The 12,416-nt window shown below is 32.6% G+C and overlaps 1 protein-coding gene across 1 annotated transcript; it reads left to right on the top strand.

The window, feature by feature from the left end:
- The first annotated feature begins 2,266 nt into the window (after window positions 1-2,266).
- On the top strand, window positions 2,267-6,371 carry LOC109819341 (beta-glucosidase 18). Its single transcript, XM_083064846.1, has 13 exons — window positions 2,267-2,280; window positions 2,395-2,476; window positions 2,630-2,696; window positions 3,005-3,063; window positions 3,157-3,232; window positions 3,317-3,391; window positions 3,842-3,929; window positions 4,110-4,362; window positions 4,462-4,577; window positions 4,766-5,018; window positions 5,129-5,234; window positions 5,641-5,749; window positions 5,849-6,371. Exons 1-13 carry the CDS (start codon window positions 2,267-2,269, stop codon window positions 6,099-6,101), a joined length of 1,551 nt encoding a protein of 516 aa, XP_082920972.1. The 3' UTR covers window positions 6,102-6,371.
- Window positions 6,372-12,416: the final 6,045 nt, after the last annotated feature.

Below are 12,416 nucleotides of genomic sequence, written 5' to 3'. Positions count from 1 at the left end.
ATCTTGTGAAAAAGGTGAATCTTTTGTTATCTTTATCAAACTTTAACTATGTGTTTTAACTTAAGCCTAAAAAGACTTTGTTGTTCAAAGAATGTTTGGATAGTTTGTTTGAAAGAACTTTGTTGTTCAAAGAATATATAGTCGAGCTATAAAAGAATACTTGTATTCTTATAAAAGATAGTAAAATTTGATTAAATTGATCAAAAATTGGACATAATTTTGGTGGTTGACTTAAACTAATATAAAAATACTTTGTGTTCTTTGTTTTGTTTCTTCTACACTTCTTAAAGCTTATGCTATTACTTCAGCCTCCTTTTAGTGTGTTTATTTTCTCTACAACTATCTTATATACGAACGTTTTTAATGATTTTTCTTCTATGAAAGAGTTTTTAGGAATTTCTTGAACTTTATATCTAATTTAAGTTTTTATTTATTATAATTATTTATGAATTAAATTTTAATATTTTAAAATGAATTATTAATAAATAAAAATAATCTTATGCTACTATATAAATCAACACCATATATATAAAACACAAATAGTTATATTGCATGAAAGTATTTTTAAAACTTTTCTTCGAGGAAAATGTTTTTAAGGATTCTTTTATTTTTCATATTCAATTTGATTTTTATTTGATATAATTATTTATAAATTAAATTTTAATATTTTAAAATTAATTATCAATAAATAAAAATAATATTATGCTACAATATAAATTATTTATCATAAATCTAAAATATAATTTATATATTTAAATATAATATTTATTTATATATATAATTTATTTTAAATTTTATTTATATATAATAAATATTTAACTTCTGTATTACTCCAAATGTTATCACAAGTTGATATAAATGGTTTAGAGTTTGGTTTGAGCTTATTCTCCATCATGTAAATTTGACACTCCTTTTTACCATTAAATTTTATTTTGAGTGGCATGCGTATACTAAAAGAAATTCCTTGGTTCTATAAGTGAAATTTCTCTTATAAGTTTTTGTTAATCTTCAGTTTCCCAAGTAAAGTTTCATGTCAATTGAACGATATTAAACTTCGATTAATCATTAAATGAATATTGATGTTTAATCTAAAAATCTTCAATATATCATTGACTATTTGTATAGTAATTATGTCAATATCATCTTTTATCTATCGGTTTATATTTATAAAAAAAAAAAAAAACCTCTAAATTTATGTATATATAATTATTATTTTTTAGACTAACATTATATATTACCTACCAACTTTATAAAATAAAAATAAAAACACTTATTTTTTCGTTCTATTATGACTTAAGCACGTGGGGAAAAAAAGTGGCCAAGTAAAGTTAGATTATTTCAACTTTTTTATCGTATTCATCTTTTTGTTTTTTTTAATTCGTAACAGTCTTCATTCTTATTACTGATGGCGACCCTAATGGCTCCTATCCAGGCAATCACTGCACTTTGTATTTCGACTATGTTTAGTTGTATCTTATAACTTTGGTTAACTGATCTTGAACAACGTGATATTTGTATATTTGACAAGTTTTTTTTTAGTTTCGTTGAGTATAAATTAGCAAAAAATCACAGTTAAATCAAAAGCAAAAAAAAAAAAACTGTTGTTATTTTTTTATAATTTTTAAAAAAATTAAGTTAAATTAAATCAAATTTTCTGACTATAATAATAAAGAAAAGATGAATAGTACTATAATATTCATTAGAGATGTTGCCAAACGTGTCAAACAAAATAGATATTTAGTTGTTATTTTTATAAATAAAATATATATTTAGCGCCTGTTATGTAGAAACAAAAAATGGACAGAACGGAAGAATAAAGAAAGAAATAAAGTAATAAACAGAAGTGTAGCATAATTTAGAAATTAGACAAGTGGAGCTGAGACAGGTGTTACTGTTGACATACGAACATGAAAATGGTAGAGAAGAATTTGGAATTTTTTTCTGAAATAATATTTTTTTTAAAAAAAATTACAAGAATGATCACTGTGCAGGATTATTTACCAAGATAGAACCATTTACTGTTCAAGCTCAGAATTCGGTTCCCCGGGAACCGAATTCTGAGCATCAAAATGTAATTTTTTTTGTTTTTTCAACTCAGAATTCGGTTCCCGGGGAACCGAATTATGAGTTGGTTTTAAATTTTTTTTTTTTTTTCGTGTATGGAGCAAATGTGGGCTGATCTGGGAAGCGGAACGGCTCGTTCCAAAAGCAGAACGGGCCGTTCTGCTTAAAAAAACAGAGTGCAAATTCTGAGCTTGAACAGTAAATGGTTCTATCTTGGTAAATAATCCTGCACAGTGATCATTCTTGTAATTTTTTTAAAAAAAAATATTATTCCAGTAAAAAATTCAAGAATTTGAGTGTTGTAATAATACTGCTTTTCTGTGTTCAAAGTTCTCATGAAGTTGAAGATGGAATCAGCAGATCTCAATTTCCACAAGGCTTCCTCTTTGGAACAAGCACTTCCTCGTACCAGGTACATGTTTACTTTTCACTGCTCTCAAATATGTTCAACTAGTTTTACTTTTTTCCCTCAAAATATATAAATGTTGTTGGAGTCACAGACTTCTTTCCCCTCTTGAAATGTTTGAAACATAGTTTCTGATGAGGGAATTTTCTGAAACAACAGATTGAAGGAGCAGCTTTTGAAGATGGCAAGGGTTTAAGTAACTGGGATGTTTTTAGTCATACACCAGGTAAATGCACACTAATCTATCTTGATTTATTGTGGAGCATACAATTATAGAAAAGAAAAAGAAAAAATAAGTTATACATTGACTTAGTAAAATCGTTTTAAATTGTTGTCCAATCAGAAACCATAAAGTTACAACATAAAGTATAGTGAACTTGTTGACTTTTAAAGTAAATAACTAAAATGTCACACCAAAGATGAATTGTAATTAGTAGACAGGGTAAAAGTATTTTACACTCGTAGGGCGTAGTCATTAAACTCTTAAATAATGATGGACATGAATAATCACTATGAATTTTGGTAAATTTTCAGGAAATATTGAAAATGATGAGAATGGTGATATTGTAGATGATCATTACCATCGCTATTTGGTAAATATCACCTTCATAATTTTTTTATATACTCTGACTTAATAGCATCATTGACTCACTTCTGACTTAATGGTTTTCTTTGAAATCTGACAGGAAGACATAGAGTTGATGTCATCTCTTGGGGTAAATGTATATCGATTTTCTATTTCTTGGACAAGGATTCTACCTAGTAAGTATTACAAATTTAAGTAATAGTTCCCATAATCATATCTTTCAAATTTTCGGCTTAATTGATCTTCATGAACCCTCACAGGAGGCATATATGGGGACATTAATCCAAGTGGGATAAAGTTCTACAACAAGATTATAGACAATCTGCTGCTTAGAGGTGTAGCAACAATGTCAATTTCCTCTTGGTTCTTTATATTCCATAATGCTGCTTTGTATTGACTTTACATTGATAATATTCAGTGGTATGTGTCACGGCTCAAGACATGAGAAATAACTCTCCTAAAAGTAAAAACTAAAATTGTTAAGCCAAACCTCAAATGGTTTAATATTATATAAGGAATGGAATGCCGACAACACATTTAGTTACATTCTCTTTCTAATACACTATCCCGTTTGTTGAAGTTCATGTGGGTCTCACTAGTTTGGAAATGAGACCCATCAAATGAAGAGAATGAGACACATCATATGGGATATGCGACGTACATATTAAATAAAGAGTGAGTTGAAAAAAGAGTGTTCAAGAGCATGTCATTAGCATTTTTTTTATCTGTATATAACAGCATGACATTGTCCTAAGATGTACCTAATTCTGAACATGGTGTACCAGGGATTGAGCCATTTGTGACAATTCATCATCATGACTTGCCACAAGAACTAGAAGAAAGATATGATGGTTGGATTAGTCCCTTAATACAGTAAATCTTTCGCTCTCATTTTTTTTTATTAAATATATAATGCTAAAGAATTTGGGATTTTATCAATTCTTCAATGAGTTGTCCTGTAAGCTGATGAATTCTCCTGCATAATCATAGTCCATAGTCTAAGCTAAGAGAACAGTGAAACTTTTATAACTGTATACTTTCTTTGTTTTGTAGGAGAGATTTTGTTCATTTTGCTGAAATTTGTTTTAAGAGTTTTGGAGACAGGGTTAAGTACTGGACTACCATCAATGAGCCAAGTCTGGTTGCAAAGTTTGCCTATATGAAAGGAATATATCCCCCTGGTCACTGTTCCCCACCTTTTGGAAATTGTTATACTGGTAACTCGGATGTTGAATCTCTAATTGTCGTGCACAATATGTTACTGTCACATGCCAAGGCTGTTGACTTATACCGCAAGCACTTTCAGGTAACAAAAGATGTCCTAAACTAGCTTTTGTTGTCACATTTTCTAGGTTAGGGTAAAGACGATGGGAGTTTAATTAGAAAACTACTCATGCTCATCCAGGCAAAGCAAGGTGGAACCATTGGCATTGTGGCACAATCCCTCATGTATGAACCACTTAGAGATGAAGAATGTGATAGACAAGCTGCGAGTAGGGGCTTGGCTTTTATTGTAGCCTGGTAAGTTGTTAAGAACTACCATTTAATACCTGCAACAAAATCAAAGGAAAAATGAGAGGTTTTGCTTATGGCAATCATGCCTTCACATACTATTTTGTATATTATTATTATTATTAATGAAAAGAAGTAGCAGCACATGATCCTTTTATTCTTTGAAAAACTTTTCCTTCTCTTTTTGTGACAAGAAGGGTCTTAGATCCCCTGGTTTTTGGTGAGTATCCATCTGAGATGCTCTCTATCCTTGGGAGTCAGTTACCAGTGTTCTCTCTTGAGGAGAAGAGTCTCATAAAAGGAAGCCTAGACTTCATTGGCATCAATCACTATGGAACTGTCTATGCCAAGGACTGTTCCCTCTCTTCTTGTCCTCTTGGAGTAGATCATCCACTAAGTGGTTTTCTAGAAACAACTGGAACAAGAGATGGCATTCCGATTGGTGATCTGGTACCCTTATATCTTCCACTTGCTTTTTTTCATTATGTTGTTGACTCATATGTTTGATAAAGGAGTAAGTATGAATCATAATCTATGATAAAATTTGTTGTTTTAAGCAGACAGGAATGTCAGGGTTCTTTGTGGTTCCAAGGGGCATGGAGAAGCTTGTAGAATACATTAAGATAAGATACCATAATAATATACCCATGTATATTACAGAAAATGGTGCGTAAACATTGATTCCATTATGATGAATCGTTTTTCTGTTTTTAATTCTGGTACTCAAACCATTATAAAAATGTCATTTTTTTTTTACTTTATTTCTCATTTTCAAATGTTTGTATAGGAAATAAAACGACATTGAAATAGAAACAGAGAAAAGGTGTAGTACTTTTTATGATTATTATTTTTGAAAATATGAATGAAAACAGGAAAGTTGTTTCCAAAATCTCAATTTCTCCCATTTCGTTTTAACATGGCGTTGTTGATTGATCAATATTGATCACTTCATCTAGAATTAAGATTTAAAGAACAGTGACAATGGAAGCTCGCTTTTTGTTATGTATGTTTAGATTTTGACTCTTGAGGAATGAGTTAACAATTTTGGTTTGCTGCATAAAAACTGTTGCAGGATATTCATCACCACCCAAACCTGATGAGACAATGGATGATCTACTACAAGATTTCAAACGAATAGATTATCATAAAGCCTACCTTGCAGCTCTGCTAAGAGCCATAAGGTGAGTGATGAGGAATAACATATCATTAACATCTTCGTTTTTTTAAGGTTGTTTCGAATTACTTTGTTTGTTGATAAGGGGTAATTTTATTATGTGCAGAAAAGGTGCGGATGTTAGAGGATATATGATATGGTCATTGATGGACAACTTTGAATGGGCAAGTGGCTATGACATAAGATTTGGGCTCTATTATGTGGACAGACACACTCTTGAACGAATTCCAAAACTTTCTGTTCAATGGTTTTCTAGTTTCCTCAACAACACTGGTCACACCAACAAAAAAGAAGACTTAAGGGAGCCATATGTTAGAAGTAAAATTGTGATACAGAATGCTGGTTTTAATGCTATATGAACTAGATGAAATGTACGGGTACTAGTGTGTGAGCCAACGGCTAAATTAAGAAACTTTGTAGTATCTTTGGTTGAGAATATGAACCCGCAACCAAAGTCTAAGGTCTCAAATTCACCAACTTAAACGAACCTGTTGGGATAAATTTCTTAAGCTAAATAGAAATTTTTCATTAATCAAAATTAAGAACCGTTGTCTCAGATTACAGAGTTGTCTCAGATTACAGAGTTAATGATAATAACACGTACCTGTATCCATTGACGTTGATCAAAAGGTTGCAGCGGAATAGTCTTTTGGTGCAATGATCTTCCTCAGCCAAATCACTGGATTCCTTGATGGGACTTGATGTTACTCTTCTGATGGGGAGACAGAGAGACGTGTGTTTCTGATTTGGCATATTGGGGACCATGACCATCTTTATGATTTTAAACCTATTAGGGTTCCCATTAACCCCTAACGGGCCAAATCTAGTTTCTACTTATTTGGGCCCATATCAATTTTTTCTTGTTGGCAGTCTAAAGGCTCACTAAAATTAGATCACTTTTATTGAGCCCAACTAAATGTAAATAACTAATATAAATACTACAAATAATATATGTAGCCCACAATATTTATTAGAAATAAAATTTCTAACAATCTCCCACTTGGGCTTCATATTCATTTAAGTATTAATATCACAAAATTCTTTAGGCGCGCAACCGTATGCTATTTACTTTTAGATTCCCCTTAAACAATCTGGTCCATCTCATACAACAACAGGGAACCACTGCAGCTTTCATCATTATCTAATGTGACTAAACCACAATGATCACCACAATTGTATGCACTCAATGACATAGATCAAATATGGATAAGTGGCATGGAAATTACATGCAACGTGATCTTAATCATGTCTATTTCCAACTGGTCCAAACTTTATTCTTTATAGAGATCCATTCAAAACGCAACATATATATATATTGCACAAAAACAAGCTCAGAATAAAATTATGAACATCAACTTTATTTCTGTAGAAAATCCAAATAATACAAATATCTGGAAAAATTAAAAAATAAAGAAGACACAAAACATAAATGAGACTCCCACTAAACTAAGGTACTATAAGGAATTACACCAATATGAGCAGTGTGCTCATGAAAGACTTTAGGCACCAAACCTTTAGTAAGTGGATCAGCTAGCATAAAATTAGTCCCTATATGTTCTATAGAAATTTGTTTATTCTGAACTCTTTCCTTAACATCCAAAAACTTTATATCAATGAATTTTGACTTGGTTGTACTCCTATTATTATTGGAATAAAGAACTGCAGAGTTATTATCACAATAGATTTTCAATGGCCTTTCAATGCCATTAACCACACGTAAATTAGTGATAAAATTTCGCAGCCATATCCCATGGTTGGATGCCTCAAAACAAGCAATGAACTCCGTAGCCATGGTTGATGAAGCTATAATAGTCAGTTTAACAGACTTCCAAGAGATAGCTCCTCTAGCCAACATAAAGATGTATCCAGATGTGGAGCGTTTACTGTCTTGACATCCAGCAAAATCAGAGTCTGAGTATCCAATGATCTCTAAACTGTCAGACTTCTGATAAGTGAGCATATATCCTTTTGTTCTCTTCAAATAGTGCATTACACGCTTTACTGCTTTCCAATGCTGCATCCCAGGATTACTTAAGTATCTGTCCAAAACTCTCACTATAAATGCAATATCGGGACGAGTACAAACTTGAGCATACATTAGACTTCCCACAGCTGAAGCATAGGGAATCTTTTGCATCTCATTTCTTTCAAGGTCATTATTAGGGCACTGTTTGAGGCTAAATTTGTCTCCCTTGGCTATAGGGGTATCTCCTGGTTTACTATCTTTCATGCTGAATTTATCTAAAACTTTATCGATATAGTTCTCTTGTGATAACCTTATGATACCATGAGAACGATCTCTTAGTATCTTAATACTTAATACAAAAGAGGCTTCACCAAGATCTTTCATTTCAAAATTCTTTGTTAAAAATCTCTTGGTTTCGTGCAATAAGCCTATATCGCTACTGGCAAGCAGTATATCATCGACATATAACACCAAGAATATATATTTACTCCCACTAAACTTATGATAAACACAATCATCAACTATATTTGCCTCAAAACCAGATAAGGTAATAACTTGATGGAACTTGTGATACCATTGACGGGAAGCTTGTTTGAGACCATAGATGGATTTTTTTAGTTTGCATACCATGGACTTTGAGTCACCAGACACAAAATTTTCTGGTTGCATTATATAAATCGTTTCTTCAATGTCACCATTTAGAAACGCAGTTTTAACATCCATCTGATGGAGCTCTAAATCATAATGAGCTACGAGTGCCATTATTATTCTAAAAGAATCCTTTGAAGAAACCGGAGAAAAGGTTTCTTTGTAATCAATGCCTTCCTTTTGAGTGAAACCTTTAGCAACTAAACGAGCCTTATATCTCTCAATATTACCTTTTGAATCCCTCTTGGTTTTAAATATCCATTTACAACCAATAGGTTTCACACCTTCAGGTAATTCAACGAGATCCCAAACATCGTTGTCTTGCATAGATTTCATCTCATCCTTCATGGCATCAATCCACTTTTGAGAGCTAGAACTTTGCATAGCTTGACAGAAGTTGATTGGATCATCCTCTGTTAAACCAATGTCATCCTCATGTTCTTGAAGAAACACAATGTAATCATCTGGAATTGCACTTTTGCTTTCTCTAGTGGATCTCCTTAACGGCACTTCTTGAGATTGTTGAGCTTGCTCTATAGGTATTTGAGGGAGAACTTCAATATTGTCTTATGTAGGGACAATGTTAGGAATAACTCCATGATTGTCACCTATTATTGGGGTAGGTACTGGAATAGTAATAGGCACGAGGACTTGATCACTGTCAATGACAGGTTTTTCCTCAAAGACAACATTTCTTATGTTCTCTTCCTTCCCAAACTCAACATCCTCAAGGAATCTCGCATTCCCCGTCTCAAAGAATGATCTAGTAGTGGGATTGTAAAATTTATAGCCCCGAGAGCGTTCAGGATAACCAACAAAATAACAGCTAACAGTCCTTGACTCCAGCTTACTTTCATGTGGCCTATAAGGACGCGCTTCAGCCGGACAACCCCAAATGTGTAAATGTTTTAGACTTGGCCTTTTACCCTTCCATAGCTCATAAGGAGTTTTGTTAACTGCTTTACTTGGTACCCTATTTAGGATGTAGACTGCAGTCTTAAGCGCTTCTTCCCACAATGACTCTGGTAAGGAAGAATGACTAATCATACTTCTCACTATATCCTTAAGAGTCCTGTTTCTACGTTCTGCAACACCGTTCATGCTTGGTTTCCCAGGCATAGTATACTGAGGAACGATGCCACATTCCCTTAGGAAAAGCGCAAAAGGCCCTGGACGTTGTTCACCTGATCCATCATATCTACCGTAATATTCACCACCACGATCAGATTTGACGGCCTTAATTTTCATTCCAAGTTGAAGCTCAACTTCAGCTTTAAAAGATTTGAAAACATCTAGGGATTGGGACTTCTCATGAATTAAAAATAGGTAGTCGTACCTTGAATAATCATCTATGAACGTAATGAAATATTGTTGTCCATTCCAAGATGCCGTAGGGAATGGTCCACAAATATCTGTGTGAATTAATTCCAAAACGTCCTTAGCCCTTTCGGCACCTAATTTTCTAGAATTTGTTTGTTTACCCTTAATACATTCAATGCAAACCTCAAAGTCTGACAAGTTAAAGGGTTCAAGAATCTCATCCGACACAAGCCTCTGAATTCTCTGTTTAGAGATATGGCCTAAACGCTTATGCCATAAGGTGGCTGAGTTCTCATTTATTTTACGCTTCGTACCACGAGAATCAATGCTAAAATTTTCTTTATTGGAACTAACTACATCTAGTAAGTATAAATTATCAATTAAAGAACCAGAATCAACAACATTTGAATTTTGATAGAGGCTAAATTTATTATTTCCAAATGAACAAGAAAAACCAAATTTGTCCAAACTAGAAACAGAAATTAAATTCCGCCTAAAAGACGGTACAACAAAAGTCTCAAATAAATCCAAATGAAATCTAGTTTTTAACTGTAATCTAAATGTTCCAATAGCCTCCACTGTGACCTTGTTGCCATCACCCACATATATAAATCTTTCATTATCACTTGGCGGTCGGCTCCAAAGGCAACCCTGCATGGATACACTAATGTGAGTAGTAGCACCAGAATCTACCCACCAAGTATCACGTGGTACAAAAGCTAAATTAACTTTAGAACAAACAAAAGAGAGAAAATTACCTTTCTTTACACGCCAAGAGGCGTACTTGGGACACTCTTTCTTCATGTGCCCAGGCTTCTTGCAAAAGAAGCAAGTAGGTGTGTTCTCATCCTTTTTGACTTTCTTTAGTTGAGAAGTCCTTTCTACAACATCCTTATTATTCTTTCTCTTCCTATTCTGAGAGCTTGACGCTAAATGAGCATTTTCAGTCTTTTCTCTTTGTTGCCTTTCCTCCTCTTGCACACAGTGAGAAATCAATTCATTCAAGGTCCATTTATCTTTCTGAGTATTATAACTCACCTTGAATTGTCCAAAGTGTGTAGGAAGAGAAATCAAAACTAGATGCACGAGCAAGTCATCAGACAACTCTAACTTTAGTGCTTTTAGTTTTGACGCGAGATTAGACATTTCCATAATGTACTCCCTTATGTTTCCTTTACCTTTGTATCTCATAGAGATAAGTTTAGCAAGCAAACTGCTTGCATCATCTTTCTCATTACTGGAGAAATACTGCTCAACGACATCAAGGAAACCTTTAGCATTGTGGCTCTCAGAAATAGAGCCCCGAAAAACTTCTGGAACAGATCGCTTCATGATCATCAAACACATTCGGTTTGAGCGTTCCCACTTTTCAACCTTATCCTCATCCGGGTTTTCCAGATTTGGAGTGGGTTTCTCAGCCCGAAGTGCAAGATCAAGATCCATGCAGCCAAGAATTATCTCAACTACTTCCTTCTAGGCCTTAAAGTTTGTCCCATTAAGTATAGGTATACAATTAATTTGAGCAGATAAGTTAACAGCACTAGCAACAGCAACTGTAATAGAACATAAAAAAAATTTAATTTAATTACATGCTCACAGTAAAATAAAATAAACAAAACATGCAGATTATTTACATAATAGACCCATTACAAGATACCGAGCACAACATTAATTCTTTGTCTTTGGACATACAAATTAACTTGTTAGTGGTACTTTCAATGCAACGATCAAATATTGACAATTAATTCTGTCAAATAATAGCCTTTCTTTGGACCGACTATTATTCACATGATTGTAACTTTATAATTGTCACATATTTATCATCACATGCATGTTATTATTTGGCCAAATTGTGTCTTCCTTTAGGATGAACACAAATCGCATAAATAATCTCATACTAACATCTATTGTAATTTTTTTTAATCAAATTAATATCTATAATAGGGATTGCTTTGACAATATATTACATCAATTTATTTAATTAAAAAATTATCAGACAAATTAATTAATAAAGAGGGTCTATAATCTGTCAACATTCGCACTCAAATTTGATATATAAAAAAAATATCAATTTAAATTTGAACATAATATCAATCAAATTTCAAGAAAATAATTCTTACGCGAATGCCATTAAAAAATCGTATATTAATCATATAATATAACAACAATGATTTTGACAAAAAAACAAAAAAATCTCACTTCTGGTGGTACTCAAAGGATCAAACACAATATTATTTTTCCACTTCCGGTGAGAAAAATATTCTTTTATTTCATTGTTGCACAATTAACTCACTTCTGGTGAGAAAATGTTTCTTTATTGCATTGTTGCACAATTAACTCACTTCTGGTGAGAAAATATTCCTTTATTGCATTTTTTGCACAATTAACTCACTTCTGGTGAGAAAAATTTTCTTTATTGCATTGTTGCATAATTAACTCACTTCTGGTGAGAAAATATTCCTTTATTGCATTTTTGCACAATTAACTCACTTCCGGTGAGAAAATTAAAAATTCAAAAAATTTCTACATTTGACAATGTCTTTAGGATCATTGCAAAATTATTACATATACAAATTTATAACATTCACAGAAAATTATACAATTTCACAAAAATTCTCTTTAATAAAAATTCAATTTTTAATCGATCTCTTTATCCGTATAATCAATTAAACCAAATTGAAGCAAAAAAAATGACCAACGCATTCAAATACACGTATTATCAATGAAGAGAGAAAAAAAT

The sequence above is a fragment of the Cajanus cajan genome, chromosome 10, assembly GCF_000230855.2.
Source record: "Cajanus cajan strain Asha chromosome 10, NIPB_CcT2T_4, whole genome shotgun sequence".
Classification (NCBI taxonomy): Eukaryota; Viridiplantae; Streptophyta; class Magnoliopsida; order Fabales; family Fabaceae; genus Cajanus; species Cajanus cajan.
This window is presented reverse-complemented; position numbering and strand designations above follow the sequence as displayed.

Coding starts and splice junctions, on each gene's coding strand:
- LOC109819341 (XM_083064846.1), top strand. Junction 2,477..2,629: donor CAAGCACTTCCTCGTACCAG/GTACATGTTTAC, acceptor CTGAAACAACAG/ATTGAAGGAGCAGCTTTTGA. Junction 4,578..4,765: donor TTGGCTTTTATTGTAGCCTG/GTAAGTTGTTAA, acceptor TGTGACAAGAAG/GGTCTTAGATCCCCTGGTTT.